General features: G+C 41.4%; 1 protein-coding gene across 1 annotated transcript; it reads right to left on the bottom strand.

Annotated features, from left to right (window-relative positions):
* Positions 1 to 11,151: 11,151 nt before the first annotated feature.
* LOC123811308 (uncharacterized protein C2orf78-like) lies at positions 11,152 to 18,194 on the bottom strand. Its single transcript, XM_045827282.1, is given in 5 exon segments — positions 11,152 to 11,653; positions 11,789 to 12,645; positions 12,647 to 13,209; positions 14,560 to 15,321; positions 18,188 to 18,194. Coding segments are annotated over 5 exon segments (2,691 nt in total).
* Positions 18,195 to 22,710: the final 4,516 nt, after the last annotated feature.

The following is a 22,710-nucleotide window of genomic DNA, read 5'->3' on the forward strand; positions in this document are numbered from 1 at the left end:
AAACACAGCAAACACACCACACACATGCTGTCAGCAAATGGCTTCAGCATTTCACCCGGTGCGCCAAGGACAGGCTCAGAAGTGAGGTGCTTTTCTCCCTACAGTGCCCATCCCTAGCCGTGAACACTTGCCCTGAACAGCCTCCATGACCTCTTGCATACTTTGATATCACCGACTCCTGCACACTTGCGTGCATATTCCTACCAGCTCATTCCTTGGAAGCATCAAGGGACTCCTAGGAGACAGAATTTTTAATATATAACATCATGGTATAGAAAACAGGCCTAGGTTAGCTTTCTGGGGGAGTAAAAACAAGGAAGACTCCAGAAAGATGTCATTTGCCTAGTTGTTATTCCTGTGATAAGTGCCATGCCTAGAGGGGCAATCTCCTTAATACAAGAATGACATTCATTCTTACCTATTATGATGTATTCTTACAGTAGAAGCTAATATTATTTTAAAAGCAGAAATTAGCCCTGGCTGGTGTGGCTCAGTGGTTTAAGCGTGGGCCTGTGAACCAAAGGGTTGCTGGTTCGATTCCTGGTCAGGGCACATGCTTTGGTTGCAGGCCAGGTCCCTGATTGGGGGCAACTGGTATTCTGTCTTTCACACATCAATGCTTCTCCTCCCTCTCTTTCTCCCTCCCTTCCCATCTCTCTAAAAATAAATAAATAAAATCTAACACCCCTCCCTCCCCTGCACATTAGATTCTATTGCTCCTGGGTTTAAAACCCTCCAGTTATGTCCATGGCTTCAAATAAGAAATCCACACTTCTTACCCTGCTTATGAGTGAGTCTGTTCTCTTTATCTCCATGACTTCCTCTCCCACTCTTCTCCTTGCTTACTACTTTCTACCCACACTGTCTAGACAACTGTTCTTCCAGTCAAGACCTTTGCAGAGCTGTTTTGTCTTCCTGGGTGTTCTTACCCTGATCTTTACTTGGCTGGCTCCGTCTTGTCATTTACATTTCAGTTTACCTGGCACCTCCTCAAAGAGAACATTTCTGACTACACACTCTAAGTAGCCACCCAGTCACATTCTATCACTTGGTCCTATTTTAATTCTTTTTTAATAGTCCTTACCACTATCTGCTATGGCCTGGATTGTATATTGTCTTTCATTCCTCCCTAGAATATAATCTACAGGAAGACAGGAGCCCTTTCTGACTTGCTCACAACTCTATTTCTAGTGCCCAGAACAGCATTAATCCCAGATGACACTCAATAAAAATTGTTGGATATTCAAACATTGTTGAACTGAATGTCATTTCAGTTGTCCAGAATGAATCACAGGGATGGGTAGACAATTATGGTGATAGCCGAGATAAGCAAAAAAAACAGTGGTCATGATGCTTTTGGGACCAAGTCTTAAGGCAGTTAGTGTTAGGAGCAGAAAACCTCCAAGACTAGATGCCTTCATTAATTGAGCAAGTATTTATTGAGTGAGTACCTATCATGTTTATGGGTTTATGTCAGGTGATGGGTCTACAATAAAGGAAAATGTTCCTGTTTTTTAAGGATCTCATGGATGAGTACCTAGAGCCACTACAAGGAAAAAACTCTTTAAAAGATGATTAAGCTTCTCAAGGCGATGGTAGGTGAGCTCCATGCATTGAGACACTAATACAAGCTCCATGCATTGAGACCTTGAACATTCCTAGAAAATTCAGGTGCTCTGAAAGCAGGAAAGGAATGTGCACTAAAAAATTGTTTATATTGTTAAAATTTTTGCTGTGAATCCATTGGGAATATAAAATGAAACATGCAATTTCAAAAGTAAATACTTGTGAAGAAAAAGATGTGGGATGAGCTTTCAAAAAAAAAAACAGGAAACACAGCAAGTGTACTGGAATCATTTACACTTGTGATTTTATGAAAACAGGCAAATTATGTTCCTTTTCAGTTGTCGTTGGAATTACCTGATGAAAAAATTGTTCCTTGAAAAGAAGGTTACAGTAAAACCAATAACATGAAGATAAATCTGAGGCTTGGAACGTCACCTATAGTTTGTTTGAAGACTGGTATCTGCCATCACCAAGGAAAAAAGAGTGTAGCTGGGAAAATGAACTTTTATGCATGCTTGGAAAATTTTCAATGTGTCTGTATTATTACAATTAATGCTTAAATGTGTATATAAGGAGTAGATTTTGTTTTAGGAATATTTTCTTCTTAGTTACCTTCTAGATAGGTATCAGTTATATAATTTATTTCCTAATTACTTAAAGCCCCCCCTTTTTTTTTTACTTAAAGCCTTTTGTATTAAGTGCCATTCTCAAATGTCATTCTCAAAATTACAAATTTCAACAAGAAGTAAATGAGATAAGGAACTTTAGGGCTATCGAAATGGACACTTTCAGTGGAAGGATTGTATAATTTTATTTGGTCTATGTATCTACTTTGAAAAATTATTGGCATATGACCAGGTACTACAAACTTGAATGTGGGATAGAATTTTATGCCACTTTGTTTCTATTTTTATAAAAACATTCATTTTGTCAACTAACTAGTATTTATTGAGTACCTACTATGTGCCAGACACTGTTCAAGACATTGAACATATATCCATGAACAAAACAGATAAAGGAAACCTGTGCACTCAGGCATCTTACATTCTAGGCATTTGACTTCCAGTGAAGATGGGAGTATAGATAAACACACTTTACCTCCATGCACAACTACAGCAAAAATTATAACTGGACTACAAACAAATTTCACCTGGCTTTGTCAGATAATTGAGCTCTATGGAAGTATGACAACCAAGGATTTAAAGGAGCCACATTCATTCAGATGGGTAGGAGAGGTGTTTACATGGGGGTGCATAGAGGCATGGGGAGATGTGGAGAGGTGGCTGAATGGGCTTTCCCACATTCATATGTGGTGGATAAAAATTGGGAGGGATACCTGAGGAGTGAACAATCCCAGCCCCAGACCAAACCACCCAGCCCATGGTTCCAGTGCCAGGAAGATAAGTCCCCATAACTTCTGGCTGCAAAAACCAATGGGGGTTGGGCCAGAGGAAGAAACTACAGGATTCTTAAGATACTTCTCTTAAAGGCCCTGCAATGGACTTATGATTCATGTGGACCCACCCACTCTGGGATTTAGTACCAGGGCAACAGCTGGAAGGGCACAAGTAACATGCGAGGAAAAGGGGGTGAGTGCAGGGGAGACAGCTTCCTCTTGAGCAATCTCCTGGGCCAGAGAGCAGCATGGTCCCTTTTGGGTCCCTCCCAGACACAGGGGCACAAAGCAGTGAAACAAGTTGCCCTACCCTGGTGACTACCTAAGACTCTGTCCCACACAATTTACAGATGCTTTTCCTACAATAGGCCATGCTACTAAGACAGGGAGTCAAAGCAGCTCTACCTAACACACAGAAACAGATACAGGGAGGCTGCCAAATTGAGGAGACAAAGAAATATGGCCCAAATGAAAGAACAGAATAAAACTCCAGAAAAAGAATGAAATGAAATAAAGATAAGCAACCTGTCAGATGCAGAGTTCAAAACACTAGTTATCAGGATGCTCAAAGAACTCACTGGGCACTGCAACAGCCTAAAAAAGACCCATGAAGAAATGAAGATTGTATTAAGTGAAATAAAAAAATCCATAGGGAACCAACTGTGGAGGTCATGAAGCTGAGAATCAAATCAATGATTTGGAACATAAGGAGGAAAAAAGCATTCAATCAGAATGGCAATAAGAAAAAAGAATTTAAAAAATGAGAATAGAATAAGGATCCTCTGGTACTTATTTGAAAAATAATGAAAGAAAACTTCCCTAATTTGGTGAAGGAAATAGACATACAAGTCCAGGAAGCACAGAGGGCCCCAAAGAATATGGGCTGAAAGAGGAACAACACACCAAGACACATCATTACTAAAATGCCAAAAGTTAAAGATGAAGAGAGAATCTCAAAAACAGTGAGAGGAAAACAAAGAGTTACCTACAAAGGATTTCCCATAAGACTGTCAATGATTTCTCAACAGAAACTTTGCAGGCAAAGAGGCATTGGCAAGAAGTATTCAAAATGATAAAAATCAAGGATCTGCAACCTAGATTATTCTATCCAGCAAAGTTATCATTTAGAATTGAAGAGCAGAAAAATGCTTCCCAGAACTCCTTCTCAGATAAAGGAGTTCATCATCACCAAGCCATTTTTATATGAAATGTTAGAGGGAACATTTTAAGAAAAAGAAGATCAAAACTATGAACATTAAAATGTCAACAAATGCACAACTATCAATGACTGAATCTAAAAGACAAACTAAGCAAACAAACAGAACAGGAACAGAATCATGCATGTAGAGATCATTTAGAGGGTTATCAGTTGGGAGGGAGAAGGGGGAGAATGGGGGAAGAGGTTCAGGGGTTAAGAAGTACAAATTGGTAAGTACAAAATAGACAGGCTGATGTCAAGAACAGTATAGGAAATGTAGTAGCCAAAGAACTTATATGCACGACCCATGGACGTGGACTAAGGGAGGGGATTGCTGGAGGAAATGAGGGTACTGGGCAGATGGGGACAGGGGGAAATTGGCACAACTGTAATAGCATAATCAATAAAACATATTTTTAAAAAAGCATCTTACACTCTAGTGATGGGTGATGGAGTATGTAATTATTATGATAAAAGTAAATTACATAGTATATTAGAAGATTCTAAGTACTATGAGAGAAGTGGGTCTCAGTGAAGGGAATCAGATTGAATGAAAGAAAAAGTGCAGGAGGGCAGCTTCAATTTCAAATAGTGTAGTTAGGTAAACCCTCATTGAAAAGACTGACTAAACCCTGGCTGGTGGGGCTTAGTGGATTGAACACCAGCACTACAAGGTCACTGGTTTGATTCCCAGTCAGGTCACATGCATGGGTTGTGGGAAGGGCCCCAGTTGGAGGCGTGTGAGAGTCTACCAATCAATGTATCTCTTACACAGTGAAGTTTCTCTCCCTTTCCTTCTCTCTCACTTCCCCTCTTCCTAAAAGTAAATTAATAAAATCTTAAAAAAAAAGAAAAGAAAAGACTGAGTAGACTTTGAGGTAAACACAGCATTCCAGAAAGGGAACAGCAAGTGCAAAGACCTGGAGCCAAGAGCTTGTTGACATGTTTACAGAACAACAAGGGCTCAGTGTAACTGGAGAGAAGTGAGTGAAAGGGAGCATACAGTAGATTGTGTAGGGCAGGGGTCAGCAAACTACAGTGTGGCCTATCTTTGTAAATGAAGTTGTACTGAAATACAGCCAGGCCAATTTGCTTACATATTTTCTGTGGCTGTTTTCATGTTACAGTTGTGGAATTGACTATTTTAGACAGACAACTTGGACCACAAAGACTAACATATTTGCCATCTGCCTCCTCATAGAAAATGATTTTTGACCATTGTTGTTGGTAGGGTCTCACAGGTTATTGTTGCAATGTTGGCTTTGACTCTGAGAAAAATGAGGAGCCCTGGGAGGGTTTGAACAGAAGGAGGACAGGATCTGATGTACATTTTGAAAGGATCATTATGGTGGCTGTGTTGACAAATTTTAGAGAGGCAAGGGTGGCAGCAGGTAAGCTGATTCAGACTGTGGTTCACAGGGTACACTGGGGAGCCCCCCTGATATCACCACAAACTTGCAGGGTGTAGCAGGGTAATTTAACATTGGAAGGATTTACAGTGATACTTGACATCTGTTAAACAGTGTGTGAACTTCTACCTAGCATATAGCCCACAGTTTCAATGTTGGGTCATGCCATATTCTTTCAATTTTGTCATATCTTTGTAAAGCTGAGTTTTTGGCAGTAGCTGCAATTTAAAAAAGCACTATTTGAAATTCAGTCTGGAGCAGGAAATGAGGCTGGAGGTATCCAATTTAATTCCAAGGTTTGAAATATTGTACAGTGGCAAAGAGTCACATACAAGCAAGTAATTGTAATTGTTTAAGGGTAAAAGAAAAAAAAAAACCCTGGCCAGGTGGCTCAGTTGGTTCAGCATCATCCTGTACACCAAAAAGTCACAGGTAGGAACCTGGTCAGGGTACATCTCTAGGAGGCAGGTTCGTTCCCTGTCATGGTGTTTTCGAGGGGCAAGAGATCAACGTTCTCTGTCACGACAATATTTCTTGCTCTCTCCATCCCTTCTTCTTTCTCTCTAAAATCAATCAGAGTATCACCAGGTGAGGATTGAAAAAAAAAGAGTAAAATAAAACTTTTTATATTTAATTTATATGTTTTACTACATTTTTCAAATATCTAGTTAGTTGTTGGAGCATTGTATCATTGTACAATGCAGAGCTTTATGGGAACATTTCTCCTGAAGCTATTCTAACACATAATCACAAATGGGTGGCTTTAGAAAAAGCAATAATTTGTTTTCCTTGGTTCTGGAGGTGAGGAGTCTGCAGTGAGTATCACTGGGCCAAATTAAGGTGTCAGCAGGACCACATCCTCTGGAGGCTGTTGGGGGAGATTTCATTCCTTGCTTCTTGCAGCTTTGGCTGGCTGCAGGCATTGCTTAGCTGGTGGTGGCACTGCTTCAGTCTTTGCCTCCACCATCACACCACCTCCTCCTCTCTGGTCTGCACTAAACCTCCTTCCTCCTCCATTTATAAGGGTACAGGGATTGCATTTATGGTTCAGGTCATCCTGATAATCTGGGATGACCTCCCATATAAAGATCTTGATTCAATCATTCATGCAAAGACCTTTCTCCTGAATGAAATAGTAGGATTTACCAGTTTCAGGGATCAGCACCTGATCTCTTTGGATGGCCATTATCCAGCCTACTGCAGGCATAAATGCTCTTCAAATTGTTGGCACCAAGCTACTTAAGAAATGGGACGGTTAAGCCTTTTTATTATTATTATGTTTGAAGCCTAGAGTTAAGACAGCAAGGGCTCTGTGAATCTAGAAACTCTGGGGACCTGTGAGTTAGGAGACTCTCCCAGTAGTCCAGAAAGAAATAGATGGACAGCTAAACTAGAATGGGAATATCTGAATGCAATCAGAAATGGATAGTGGTAGACACAACTTGAGAGCAAGGCATATGGAATCTGTGGATGTTCTGCTAGGGCAACTGGGAGAGAGAAAGAGGTGTCAAATAATTTCAAAGGTTTCTGGACTGAGCCACTGGAAAAGTGGCTGTATCATGAATAGATATAAAGAAAACTGTCCATGGCCCAGGTATTTTTGGGGAGAATTTGGGTAGGAGGGAATATGTGTCATTGTTTTGTACATATTTAGACAAGAAGATAAAAAGAGAAGAAGGATGGAAAAAATACACAGTCCTGACCAGAGACTGCTGAGACTCTCTGCCTGCCCACAGGCTTCTTCCACATCTCCTGGTGGCCAGACCTCTCTCTCCACGTGAGTCCTTCAGATTGCTGTGTTTCACCATCTTATTCAAAACATGGTGTCAACAAATTTAGAGAGAAGGAGCCATGTGAGACAGAAAACACCCAGAGGTTTTTCTGACCCAGAGTTCTATTCAAGTAGGGCAAATAAAGCTCTGTTTTGGAAAACTGAAAATTACAGGGCCCCCAAATTAAAACTAATTATGTCAAAGGATGGAGCAGAGTTTAAGCAAAATAGGTGCTGCAACAGAGTGTTTGAATTCCTTCAAATCCTCCCCTAGAAATCAACCCAGCCAAAATACCCATGGATGGCATTTACCATGGTCCTAGACACCACAAAATAAGAGGGTCCACCCAGGATTAGACACACAGCTACCTGGTCTCAGCATCTGCACCAGAAGTAGTGGCAGACAATAGGAAGCATCTGATGGACTAATGGCAGGAGGCCTTCAAAACACCAGCAGTAGTCACTGGAAAGCACTGAAGGCCTATTTGAGGAGAGCTGCTGAGACTGGGAGGGGTTTGCACAAGCCCAAAGTGGGTAAGTACAAGGGCCAGGGAAACAGTGTGAAGGACTGGAGCAGTCCAGACACTGTACCTTGACACTGAGTGCCAGAGTGCCTTTCCAGGAGGTGGCCCACACAGAGGAGAGAATGCAGGCAGGAACTGCAGACTCAAGAGGAAAATGTCCTGATAAAGATGGGGAACAGAGCCAGGAAACCTCAGATAGCAAGTCCCACGTTTCTGAATACTACATTAAAGTAAATACAGAAAAGTTCTGTGAAAGTTAAGAAAGGGGTCTTCAACCTCACCCCCTTTTCTAAGTACATCAAAACTAATTTTACCTAAAAAATAAATAACAGACAAGGACTGAGATCAATCCCTTACAAAGGTAGTATGGGAAAAGGAAAATAAAGAGCAGGGTAAAGAGTGGAAATTTCATCTCGTCTGCAAAAGAAACAAGTCAGAATAGAAGGGCCCTCGAAACAGATCAAAAAAGTAACCTGGTATTTCACAGTGAGCTAAAAGACATTCAATAAAACAATGCAGAAGAAGCAAGAGCATGGTACAGGAGGGAAATGGGAGGTTATTATTTAAAGGGGACAGAATTTCTATTTGGGATGATGAAGCCATTCTAGAAACATTAAATGGTGGTAAAAGCTACCCCTGGGTGTTGAGTGTGGGTTGATCTATTTCCATGACAGGGTTTGGGGATTTTCAAAACATGTCCTGCTCCATGTATCTTTCTGAAATGTTGCTCAATGCTTTGACATAATTACCTCAAAATTGGATGGTAGTGATGGTTGCATGACATCATGAATGTACTTATTGTGACTGAATTGTATACTTAAAAAGGACTAAAAGGAGAATTGTGTGTATGTATATTTTACCATAATAAAAAAGGGATGAAAGAATAACCTATCAGAATGAGGTGAGATGACAGAATTCAGGTCAGAATTAAAAATATTTCAGAAATGAAGACTAAATTAAATCTAATACAAGAGCAAATGAACAAAATGGACGATGACTGAAGGGGAACAAATGAGAAAAGAATCAAATTTTTTGAAATCAAAAACAAGATAAAAGCAATCTAGAGAAACATCAAATAAAAAAAGAGGAAGAAAACCTAGGATGATCCTAACAGAACAATACAAAAATACATATAAGGATTTCGTATGTCATATAGGTGACATTTCAAACTAGTGGGACACACCTGTAAATTGTGAAAAATATATATTAGGGTGTAAGCACTTTCTCTGGAAACATCCACAGCACAGCAAAATAGTGTGTGTAAGGTCAGAGGAAAATTAGTGTCTGGGGAACTTCAGGAAAAGGGTGAATGTCCATTGAAAACCCTTTTGTACCTTTCTAAGTTCCATCATGTGAATCTGCTACCTCTGAAGTCCGCCTGCTTGAGTTCAACCCCAGCTCCCACAATTGCTAGCTCTTAACCTTGGGCAAACACTTGACACACCCCAAGTCTGTCTCCTCATCTGTTAAATGGGGGTGATTAAGGTAGGCTGGTGCTGGAAGACAATGAACTCCCAGTAGATGTAAAGGCTAGTGGGAACCACTCAGATGCCTGTCAACCGATGACAGGATGAACAAAGTGGTAGACCCATTCAGTGGACTATTGCGCAGTCATGAATGGAACGAAGGACTGGCACACGCTACAACACGGATGAACTTTGACAACATGCTTAGTGAGGGAAGCCAGACACAAAGGTCACGTACTGTGCTACTCCGCATATGTGAAATCTCTGGAAAAGTCACAGTGGTCCAGGCAAATGCAGATCAGTGGCTGCCAGGGGCCGGAGGGAGAAGGAAAGAAGGAATAACTGCTACTGGTTGAGGGGTTTCCCTTTGGGCTGGTGAAAGTGCTATGGGTCAGGTGATGGCGATGGCTGCACGGACTGTGATTACATGAAATGTCACTGAGTTCACAGTTCAAAGCTGCGAATTTGAAAGAATGCAAATTTTGTCTCAATAAAAGTGGTTATTAAAACGCACATTAACAATTTAAAATGATGATGATTCCCACTCTCTCCCTGCCCCTGCTAGGCCTCCCCACGAAGCCCCTCTGAACTGACGCCTGCGTAGTGGGGCTGTTCGAGCGGCACGCCAGTGCGCGTGTGCGCGTGCGCCTGTTGCTCTGGCCCCAGGGCAACAGACGCTTCCCTCAAATTTTTCTTGTGGGCTTCGGTTGCTGGCGGATTTCAGACCAGCAGGCACGTGCAACCGGGGTCCTGGAGGAGGCCCTGGATGGCCCCACCGTTGATGCTTAGGCTTCTCCTGGAGTTTGATCTCGTCCACCGGTAACGTCCTGATGCTGTGCTCTGAGGGCCAGGCCCTGAAAATACTAAAGACTTGGGAGACAAGCTCAAACCGAGGCTCTGCGCCACCACACGCAATGTGACCTCAGCCCTTGGGTGAACATCTCAAGTAAAGTGGCACAGTGACCCTGGCCTGCGTGTTGTGGGGAAGGTTGCCAGAACTAGTGTGTTTCTGGGCCTGGTGCACAGGGGGTTGAGTAAATGGTGGTTTATGTCCCACGGCCTGTTCTGGGTGGGCTCCTGCTGCAACAGTTCACTTGGCCAGGCCCCCTGTTATCAGCTGCCCCCCAGGACGACTCTAAGTCCTTGCCACTCATCTGGTGGATTGCCCCGTTTTGTACTCACCTTCCCCAGCTACAATTGTATATGATTAAACCATCCAAGCCTTTTAGAAATACTTCCTTGAACAAGCCCAATCTCGTCTGATCTCAGAAGCTAAGCAGGGTCGGGGCATGGTTAGTACTTGGATGGGAGAAATACATCCTCTTCTGTTTTCTAATGTATATGCTTATCTGTTGATCATGAGACATAAGGCCAGCCTCCACGGGAGACATTTTACATTTCTTTTGGTCAACCAAGGGTCATCTTCTGCCACCTTCAACTCTATTCAATTTTTTTTTCTTTTAACCCTAACTTCGGACCCTTTTCCCTCCTCTTGCTTCTAATTATAACCCCCCCCCCAACATTTCTCCTCTTTTTTGCCTTTGGAGCTATGGACTAATTTCCTTCCTTTTTTCTCAGTTCCCACCCCCTTACCCCTCAACCTCCCACTCACCTTCCAGTATTTCATTCTCACGTAGCCTCACCAAAGAAAAACCACAGTGAACAGCATCTCAAAACTCAGAAGTCTTTTTATTACTCATATATTAAGTCTATTGCATTTCTTATTCAATTTTATTAAGTTTTAAAATATAATAGAGAAATTTATGTTTGTGTGTCTATGGAAACATGTTGGTATGCAAAGGCACCAACCATGTGAACATCTCATATTGCATAACCATAGTATCGAGAAATTTCCATTTCTTTTTCCCTTTCAATGAAATACTGCACTTTCCCCAGAGAGGTGCATTTGGCAGCATTCTCACGCTCTAGCTGAGCCATCCTCTTCATGGCCTCCCGCTCTGGCCTCTGCTCATTTGTGATGGGCTTTGACATGACTAGCCCAAGGACAGTGGGTTTCTTCCATGGATTTGGTTGGAGGGCAAAATCCTGGAGTAGATATTGGTTTTGAGGCCTTGGTGGGGTCAGGGGCTTGGTCACAGCAATTCTAATGGGCTCCCTCTGGGAAGAAGTGCAAGCTGATGTTTTGGAGGTGGCAGGCCTTGGAGCAGCAGACTGAGGGACACTAGAGCAGGTAGTGTTGGTCAGACCTGGTCTAGATGGGTTGGTGGAAAGTGACCAAGCTGGTCTGGCAGGTCCTGTCAAAGGTGCAGGAATTGGTCTGGATGAATTGACTGCTTCAGGGTGAGCTGAGTTAGAACCAGGCCTGGCAGGGCTGGTCAAAGTTGGTCGGGATGAGCTGCTTGAAATTGGCTGGTCTGGTCTGGCAGGACCTGTCAAAGATGCAGGAGTTGGTCCTGACGAATTGCCTGCAGCAGGCTGAGCAGAGCTAAAACCAGGCTGACCAGGATTGGCCACAGCAGGGCGACGTGATGCCAGACTCAGTGGCCTGCGAGGAACTGGTCGAGTTTGAGGCTTGTCCAAGTTAAGAAAAGGCAAAGGTACCAACTTGACCTTGCCAGGAGGTGGCAGCTCGTACTGAGATGGAGATGAACATTCTTTTTCAGCGCTGCCATCTGGTTTCTGGCATGTGAGTTGAGTTTTCTCTGGATCTTTGCCTTCACTCAAGTTATCCAGCCATCTTTTGGTAAGTGGGGGTGACTGGGGGCATTTGGGGTTGCTTGAGTTTCCTAGAGCCCGGGAGGAAGACAGTTCAGTTTTCTTATCAAGCCTCTTCCCCAGTGCATGAAACACCTGCACAGACTCCAGCATTTGCATTCCTAGGTGAGTCCGAGGCTTTTTGAAGTTCTCTTGGGTCAACTCAGGCTGATTTTTCTTCCTCTTCATCTTGGCAATTGTTGACTTCTCTTCTGTCTTGAGTTTTTTCCCTGACTGCTTACTCTCTTCACCTTTCTTGGAACTGTATTTGTCTCTTTTGTTCTTTTCCTGCCCATGGCTCTTAATTTTTCTGTTCCTGCTGGATGCAGCTTTCTGAGGCTTGCTGTTAGGATGCTTGGCTGTGCTCTCAGGGGCTCCGTCACTGGATGCAACGTTGCAAATACCCGCCTCTCCCAAGCACACACAATCTGGGCTCTCACGTTTGATTTTGTCCTTGGGAGCTCCACTGATGGTCTCAGAGGCTTTATGTTTGTTCTTCCTAGCTTGATCAAGAGCTTTAATGACACTTGAGTTTTCCTGTAGCTCGTTCAACTTGAGGGCTCTGGTATTTTTTTATCTTGCCCTCCTTGGGACCTTTGGATTGATCAAGGTCATCCAAGGAATTTAAGACCTGTGGAAGGTGAATATCCTCCACCAGTGTAGCAATGTCTGCAAAGCTATCACTATATTCAGTCCCATATTCAAGTGTCTCTTTGTTTTTAGGACTGTATTTAAGACTCAGGCTATTCTTTCCCAGATCATCGTTTTCACAATCAGGCTGCTTTTCTGAGAGTAGTGGATCAATGCTAGCCAGGAGCTGGTGAATATCAGGCACTTCTAAGGGGAGCAGTGGAGAATCTTGGATTCCTATTGGAAAATGGTAGGCATCGAGAGGCTTTGAAAGGTTGTTGTTAATATCATCCAAATTCTTATTCTCTTCCTGTTCTTGGCTTGGAGATGGAGGCAGTGCCAGGAGATTACTAGAACTTTGGACTGGAGCTACCATTGAAATGTCCCCAAGTGCAGGCAGTGGTTTATTCTCAAGTATCTGGATATTTCTGCTAGTGCAAGACTTAGGGAAGTCTGCAGTTTGTGGTAGACAAAATGTTTGGCTTGGAGGTTGCAGTCCCAGGGAAGTCTCCATCCCCAGGGAACTCTCCATCTCTACAAAGGCATCAAGGAGTAGAAGTCAGTCTCTGGTAAGCAAGATGATCTCCATACATCCAATCATGCACCTTCCAACAATGGGGAAGACATTTCTACTAGCTGTCTTGTTTTTCTTTTTTCTAATTTTTAATTTTATTTTATTGATTATGCTATTACAGTTGTCCCATTTTCCCTTCTTCATTTCCCTCCACCCTGCACACCCACTTCCACCCACATTCTCCCCTTTAGTTCTTGTCCATGTGTCATAAGTTCTTTAGCTTCTACATTTCCCATACTATTCTTGCCCTCCCCCTGTCTGTTTTCTACCTACCATCTATGCTACTTATTCTCTGTGCCTTTTCCCCCTCTCTCCTCCTCCCACTACCCTGTTGCTAACACTCCATGTGATCTCCATTTTTGTGGTTCTGCTCCTGTTCTAGTTGTTTGCTTAGTCTGTTTTTGGTTTTGCCTTAGGTGTGGTTATTAATAATTGTGAGTTTGCTGTCATTTTATTATACATGTTTTTTATCTTCTTTTTCTTAGATAAGTCCCTTTAACATTTCACATAATAAAGGCTTGGTGATGATGAACTCCTTTAACTTGACCTTGTCTGAGAACTACTAGCTCTCTTAAGGATCATAGACAACACCTTACATGAAGAACTAGAAGGCTATGGTTCTACTCCTTATTGGTGGCCATTTGATGTCATATGGTTTTCTTTGTATTTCACATGGTTGTTGTGAGTCAAATAAAAAGTGAAAGTTATTTTAATAAGGTTTTACAGTAACATTCTCACATAGAATCTTTTCCATTCTCTCTACTATCCTGACAGAAGAAGAACAGTTGATACCACAAACTAGAAGGGAGAATGAAGCACTTCCTAATGAAATATGGGAGCACACACAGATTCTTAGGCTGCTTGCTATGGATGTGATCTTGGAACACAAGGTCCTGCAACCTGGCATAAAGCAAGGAAGTGAGGGACAGTGAAACTGGCATGGTCACAGTAAGAGTTCTGAAATCCCTTTACAAATAGACTAAGGCAGTAAATCAGGGAAGGGAGTTCATTGCAGTGGTAGTACAGAGCGACTAATCAGGTAAGGCAGTGAAGAGGGTGGTATCCCTTGGTCCACTCTTTTGGTTCTCATACATGGAGCATATATGGCCATTGCAGTACCCCATCTTTCCACCTCTATTAGGTGTTCTCATGAAGACTCTGAAATTGGAGAGCACTGACTGAGGATGGTAGTTTTTATGTGACAACACTTAAATTCTACCTATTTGTGGACTCACCACTTCCCAGTGACTGACTGACCCTATATTGTAATGCTGACCTTATCCCTCTTCCTTCTTGTTCTTTGTACTCACCTTGAAAACTTGTCTGTGTTGTAGGTTGAGCAGACACAGAAGAGTAGATTCCTGACATGGAGGCTGGTGGTATCATATTTGTGGGCTGAATCTCCTTTAGTACCATGACCAACTCTGGTTGAGGGACAGAGGCCCTGCTCTCCGTGTAAGAAACAGAGCCATAGGATTGGAGGTAGGGGGCGAGCTCTCCAGATGGCAGAAGCCCCAGGGGGCCTTGATTACAGTAATATCCTTGAATTACCCCCTGGTAGGGAAGTGACAGGCCATGTTCCTGATTTGCAATCTGAGATGGTGCTGCCTGAACAACTTGGGCAGAAAGTGATGGACACAGATGGTGCATGTTGGTGGCATCTGAAGTGGTATCATACTGGGATGCCATGGACAAGGAAGAAACAGCTGTCTCCTGATCAATGACAGTCACATTGAAATCTCTGAGTGATGATGGCTTCTTTTTAGACCCTCCTGTGATAGCCCACTCAAAAGTACCAGGATTGGAAGCAGTTGAGGTAGAGATCTGGCTCTGGCCAGCACCTCCAGACAACATAGTTGCACGAGCATGTTGGTTAAGGCAGGCACTGCCCATGAGTGGTTGGAATGAGGTGCCAGAGGCTGATGGTAATAGCCATGCTGAACTGACAGCTGGAGCAGGGACTCTGGAGAAATTGCAGACACTGCCTGTTAGGGAATTTGCATTACTCACTAGAGGAAGAGAGAGGTGCAGAGAATCTGAATTTCCAAGGAAAGGTCGATTTTGGAAATTCTCTGTGGGGAACAAGAGAGCCATGAAAGAAATCAATGAGATTGATGAACTCTCACTGTCTTTGAAGAATACCATTATGTTAAGGCTGTTGCTATCAGTAAGCTTCTAATACCAATACTTACTGCTGTATCACAAATCAGTTTATTGTGTTGTGAGTGCTGGAGCAGTTTGCTATTCTCTGTATTCACTGCCCTTGCTCCCAACTTAGCAAAAATGTGCAGAAGCCCCAATTTATGTGGTTCACATATTGTTCTCCAGACTAGAAGCAACCTCTCCTTGCCCTGTCGTTCTCTTGAGGCTGCACTAGCGTTGATTTGTATGCTGTTTCCTAGAATTGAATAGTTTTAGAGCTAGTGGTCTTCAGAGAATCTGTGTTCTAACATTCTCATTTTCTGAGTGAGGAAACTGAGGCTCAGAGAGGTTAGACAGACTTGTAGAGTTCTTCCATTATGTCAGATTATTCCCAGGCCACATGGCATCCTGACTGCATTGCCTGGACTGTGCTCGGAGTATTACACAACCATTAACTGGGAGCAATAAAACTCTACTATAGGTGATTTTTTTTTGTCCAAGCGTAAACAGTACGGCTCTTACCATTATAATCTCAGTGTGTCATTTTGTCTGACCAGTTTATATGTTATTCTTAGAATTCACATGTAGCTCAGTCCAGTTGGTAACTATAAAGAGTTATTCTTACCCTTTTGAAGCCTTATTTCTGATTTGTTCTCAAAATGACTATGTGAGAGTGTGTTTCTCAAGAAGTGTTTTTCGAAAGAAGTGAGCTTTAGGCTACTCCTCTATAAAGTGCTTGTAATAATAACAGCAGCAATAATTCATACATGAACAAGTGGTATATTACATGTGATGTATATGTTCTTAAATATCAAAGAAAAAAAATGAAAGACATATCAAAGCACTAAAAAGATATATATATATATAGATACAGATATAGATATAGATATATAAATCAAAACTGAGGAGTGTAGTGGGATCAAAGCATAATAAATTTAGTAATAAATGAAGTTCTGTTTATGCCTGAAATACTATAAAAGTGAACATTGTTATTTTATTTTAGTGTGTACTGTAACCAAAATGCAGCCCAGAATGAAAGGTGATTTTGAAGGAATTCCCAGCTATACATAGGGACAGAGAAGACATATCAGTAAAAATTGCATAACAAGTAGCAAAATGCAATAAATGTGGATGCACAGGTAACTCCAATATAGACAAATATTTCAGTGAAAACAGCTATAAAGAAGACAATAAAGGATAAAGGGATTCCATTAATGTGCTCATTCATGTTCATCTGAATATTACCCGGCAAGTAACAGATAGTGAGTCCAGTGGAAATACATATTCCAATTAATATAGCCATGTAACAAACACAAGAGAACACTATAAAATATCATGAAGCTTTTTATATTTATCTTAAAACCTAGGTTATAATGGCCTTCCACATCCAGGAATGTGTCATACCCAAAGCCTTAAAAACCATCATCACCAGATTCCCATTAGAAAAAACTTAATGTAGGAATCCCCAAGAGACCCCACAAAATTGTTTCTAGATAAATGTGAATTAGACATGTGGGGCTTGACTTTTCTTTTTCTTCTTAGGTAGCTAAGATTTAAAAAGAGATGGTGGCAGTTTATCAGAATGTTCTCTGTGTTAGGAAGAAAATAAGTATAAAGATGAAAACCAGCTTTATCACAGAACATATCATGTAAAAGAATTAGTCTTTCTGATTTGAATTAGGACATATCATTTAAAATATTTATTTTTAATAGACTAAACATCTACATGGTTTAAAAATCAAGTGCAACACTGAAAATGCTGTCTATTCCAGCGCCTTAGATAACCAATTTCATAGTGATCATAGGAAACATTTAAAAAATGTAGTTTTTAAATGTTACACTCAACTGTCAAATGCCATCTGTTTTCAGAAAGGTGACAGAAAAACACAGACAACAGAATGTGACTTTTTGTGTAACCTCCTTTGCCTAGTGGTACCCTGTTCTGGCCTTACTTTCCTTCTTGGTCTATTAATGTAAGCATTTGCTAAAAATCACCTTTATTTTGCCCTACTCTGAGCAGATTTTACCCTATGCTATTTCTGCTTTAATTTAAAATCTTTGGTATCCTTCAACATTCCATCACAAACTACCATTTTTGTTCTTGAGTGCTCCTCCACGCTCTCCTCCTTCATTCTTGTAGTTCCCCCCCTCCCTCTAGGTTCCTCCTGTTGGCCTGTGCTGATAAACATACTCCTCAACTTTCCTTCATTTAAATATTGTCCCTCCTGTTGCCCAGGACTCTTCATCCTCTCTACCTATTTTCTCTTCTCACCTAGTCTGGATAGAAAACTCCAAAAACTGATATATATTACTTCTTAAATGGCACTCAATTTAAAATCCCCGAGCAGAAATGTTAGTGGTGGGAAAACATTACACATGACACATCCTGTGTGTGTATATATACATATTCTACATACATATATTTTACATAGATAAAGTTTTTTATATCACCTATGTTTTCAATCTGTTTTTGTTGAAACCCTCTCAGGAAGTCTTGATTTTACTTTTTATATGGGTGTCTTTTTAAGACTCAGCATTAGAAAGGAAGTGATTAGAAAGAACAGCCAATCTAACATATTAATGTAGTAGATGAGGAAAAACCAGATTTTGTGAGACAGTTACCTGTGTAAAGTCACATAGCTACTAAATGTTGAAATCAAAACTAAAATTAAGTCTCCAGATTTTTAGATCAATATTTTTCCTCCTTATCCATGCTGTTTTGAGTCTAAATTTACTACTCCTAAATTTAGGGCCAAAAATATCTAATGCAAAATTTTAAAAAATTTCTTTTCTTACCTGACATGGTCAGAGAAGAAGAGAAGTATCAACTGTAGATGCAAAGGATGAGGAGACAACACCAGATGCGTGATCAGCAGGAGCCAAAGAGCACAAGTGTCCAGTATGAAGGTCACTGGTCACACTGGTCACTAGTTACTGGTCATTGGTCAGTTGTGATGATCCAAATTTATTTACAGACTGCTCTATGGAAACCCCAAGATTCTACCAGGTGGTGGTAGGTTTGGTGGGAGAATGATGTCACAAAGCAGGCAGTTTAAAGAGATGAGAGAGCCAATAGGGAGTCAGATTCCCAATAAGAAGACAGGATTGGATGGAGGGAATTGTAGGAGAGGGAAATGAACCCCTGAATGGCTGAGCTCTGAGGGCTGATGTGGTCGTCCACAAGGCAGATGTGATACTCTCACTTTCCCCATGCTCTTACATTAGGAAAAGAATCATCTCAATATTTCTTATAGACATTCATTAATATAATTAAATAGTAGTAACTTATATTATCCATATTATATTGTATAACATATATGTTTATCATTATGTATATTATTAATATCCTCCGGAAGAAAGAAAGGGGCCTATAGGTTGCACAATCACAGTTTTTCTGAGGTTTCATGAGACCATCTGATTATTGAATTTACTGCATCTTTGGAGGAACAGAGAAAAGGATTAAGGAGTTAATCCTTTAGGAGTTAAGGGATTAAGGGCTAAAGAGTTAAATAAAGTTGGCTGAGTGTACATTGTGAAGAATTATGTGACCCAAGGCTTCCCACTCTAAATTCCTTCTCCTTGAATCCTACCTTCCCTGGGCTGGGCTGGTCAGGGCCAGTTTGGACTTGTATCTCTCTCCTGCTCTCCTTTGCTTTTTCTTCTTCATTCTTGGCATTGTTCTGAGATGAGCCTTGATCTTGCATTCTCACTCTCTTGGGTGTTATGTCCTGTCACCTGTGAGCAGCCAGTTCTTCCCCTCAGTGTCTGAGGCTTCCCCAAATGGACTCTGCCCCTTACAAGCAAATGCCAAAGAGCTAGGACTGAGCTCCTTGCAAACCTTGCCACTCCCAGCCTGTGGTTGCAGTTCTCTGGACCAGAGTTTGCCTTCTGTGGCTCCTTGGCTTCTGAAGCAATGCTGCCATCCTGTCCTTTTATACAGCAGAGGCATTCACGGTATTCTCCTTTTTCCTTCTCACATAAAGTGTGCCCGGTGTGGCAGTTACTGTAGTCTCCTCCCCCTTGCAAACAGCCACTGTAGAATTTTTGGGGCTCTAGGATTCTCTGTCTGCCATGTTTGGGTGCAAGGCCAGGCAGAAATGAAGAGCAGACTAGTTAGAGAAAGTCAAGGCCATTCACAGAGAATAGGGAAGAGGCAAGGTGAAAGTGTGCAGGAAAAGGACATTCATGTGGATTTTTCAGTTTCTGTGAGAAACGAGTTGACACGCTGTGGCCTCATTTTTGCATTAACAGAATGTGTGTGCTAGGTACTCCAGAAACTGCCAGGGATTCTGTTCAGTAGACAGAATAATCTTAAATGTATTTTCCACTTTGTTTCATGTCATATCAGCTCATCTTTATCACTCATTGGTATGTTTGTAGAACGTAGACTGCATCCATGCCCTGTATCAATGCTCTGCTTTTGTCCACATGTCTTTTTCCTAGTGAAATTTTTAAAGATTCTATCATTGTAAGACATATTGCATGTTTTTCTCCTGATGACTTTACTTAAAGCATCACAAACCAACTTGTCCTGATGGGCATTGTGGAGACACTTAAAAAGAGGTCTGTGTGAAAGGCACTGTGGTGGGTTACGCTGTGCGCCAAGCCTAAGGGAGAGATGTGTGCCATCAGCCCACCTTGGCCTGGGCTGCCTCCGTTTCTCTTGCCCTGGTTAGTGGTGCTCACACTAACCACTCTTGTGATTGTGAGTGAGGGCTGACATGCTACTGACCTACACAGGGTGGGGCCAAAGAAGGTGTAAAGTTGTTTGTTTGGAAAATAATACAATAATTAATAAATAATAATACAGGAATTAACTGTTTCATATTCACAATGAGAAACCTACATTTGTCTCACCCTGTTTGTAGATGAAGCTGCTTTTGGGGAGGAAATCTATGGATCTAGTTATTGTTTTCTATGGTAAGTCTTTAGAGGTACCTAGGTCAATCTGCCTCGGCACTCATCAGTGCCATGTGCAGGAAGTTTGTGATACAAGATGCCAAGAGCCCACGAGATGGTAGGTCATAGATAGGATCTGCAAACAGACATTTTTCTTTTATAGGCCTACTTTTCCTATTGTGACATAAGAGATTTTTTGAAGGTGGGTTATGACACTAATCTGAGAGGAAATTGTGAGGGGGTGTGGCAGTGCAAAGATGTGGCTTAAACTTAAAAGTTTTATTGAAAGTCTTCCCCCTAAGCTTCATGCCTCTCAGATGGGCAACTTTTGCGATAGTAGTATGTAATGTGAGGCTAAAAACATATGCCAGAGCAGTCTCCTTTTTCTGTGTTCCCATGGAATCAAGGGAATCCATAGCTCTGGATTACCATTACTGCAGCTTAGGATGAGTGGTGTAAGATTGGGGAAAGATGTGGTGAGATAAATCTCTGGAGCAGGGAAATATTTACATCTTAAAATACTGTTCCAACATTCAATTCTATCTAAACAAATTAATGGATGGTGTAAGATTGGGAGAAGGATTGATGAGATAAATTCTGGGAACAGGAAAATGTTTACATCTTAAAATGCTGTTCAAACATTCAATTCTATCTAAACAAATTCTTAATTTGGTCTTTACCTATGCCCAGTCTTTATAACTGTTCTCCCCACAGTTCTGTCCGATTACTATTTCTTGCTCACTCAGCATCATCTTAAACTCTAAAGGTATCTTAAATGTAGGAGGAGGAACCTAAAGAAGGTTAGTCTAGCACTCTGAACTCAGCATCTAGCTCTACTTTGACATCAAGCTTTCTGTTTATAGTGAGGGCCTTGTCTTGTCCCACAGACCCACTTCCTGTCTGTTGTTCCCATTGGGATAAGTAGGACTTGTCCCAATGAAACATTCTCAGTCCATCTACCACTGGACCCGGTTGTTACTTTCCCCTTTTTTTATCCTCACATAAGGACATACTCATTGATTTTAGACAGAGGAGACAGGAAGGAGAGTGGGAGAGAATCATGGAACGGTTGTCTTTGGTTTGGCATGGATGCTGCCCCAACCGGGGGCCATCCCTGCAACCTGGGCACGTGCCCCATGCAAGAATCTAACTCACAACCTTTATGGAACGATGCTCTAACCAAGTGAGCCTCACCTTCCAAAACTCTCGCTTTTGTTTTAATTAAAGACTAGAATCCCTTCAATCAGGGGTCTGTTACCTGCCTCCTCCAGGTCCAAGGAGGCAACTAGCATTACTGCCTGACCTCCACCTCCTGTCTCCCCCAACCCCACCCTTGTCTGAGGAAAAATTGTCTTCCATGAAACCGGTCCCTGGTGCCTTCAGTTCCTACATGGTACCTGGGGCCCTTCCAGACACTGGTAGATTTTATAGTGTCAACACTCACTTAGCTGCTTGTTGCTCCAAATATCCTTGGCACCTCTGTCTTCTATTTTTTAGCTCATGTTGGATTCACTCCCATGCAATAGTCTACTCTTTGCTAGTTCCCACACTTTCTGAAAACCCTATTGTGTTTAGGTCTAGACTTGTGTTAACTGACCAAGTTTGTTCCCACCTCAAGCTGTGTCTTTTCACAAATTGAAAGCACAAGACCAATATTGTTTTCCTGGTTTCTGATAGATTTATGCCACTTTTTGTATATTGCCATGTCCGTAGGTATTTGTACCAGTAATACTTTTCAGCTATTACACCCGTATTGTATATTTTTCATAAATGCAAGACAATATTTTATGTTTTAGCACCAAATTTTATTGTGCCTAATTGTAAGTTTGCAAACTGTGCTGTGCTAACTTCCATATTTTGGTGAATAGCAATTTACTAATAATATTAACAGATTTTTTATTATGTGGAAGTTTTCAGAATTGTAAATGCTTGTGGATATAAACTTGGTTAGAGTATGATTGTCCCCAGAATGATAAAACTAGTGACCTTTTTAGCCATGTAGCAATCATATCTTTAGTAACTGACATTTGTGATCCTCGGTTTATCCAGATCTCTAATGGTTGTGATGATTTAGGGTGTATATAAGGTACTTTCAGAAATTAGAAACTAAAAAGTATGCCCTGACTGGTGTGGCTTAGTAGATTGAGTGCTGGCCTGTGAACAAAAAGGTTGCTGGCTCAATTCCCAGTCAGGGCACATGCTTGGGTTGCAGGCTAGTCCCTTGATGGGGGCATGTGGTTTCCTTCCCTTGTTGCTTTCCTTCCCCTCTCTAAAAATGGTGAATAAAATCTTTTAAGAAATACTAAACAAATCTTTTTTTCTTTTTTAAAAATAATTTTATTTTAATTATTGTTCAAGTACAATTTTCTATCTTTTACTCCCATCCCAGCTAAACAAATCTTTGTTGAATGAATAAATAG

Source organism: Phyllostomus hastatus, unplaced genomic scaffold (genome assembly GCF_019186645.2).
Source record: "Phyllostomus hastatus isolate PE091 unplaced genomic scaffold, TTU_PhHast_1.1 phas_scaffold_78, whole genome shotgun sequence".
Classification (NCBI taxonomy): domain Eukaryota; kingdom Metazoa; phylum Chordata; class Mammalia; order Chiroptera; family Phyllostomidae; genus Phyllostomus; species Phyllostomus hastatus.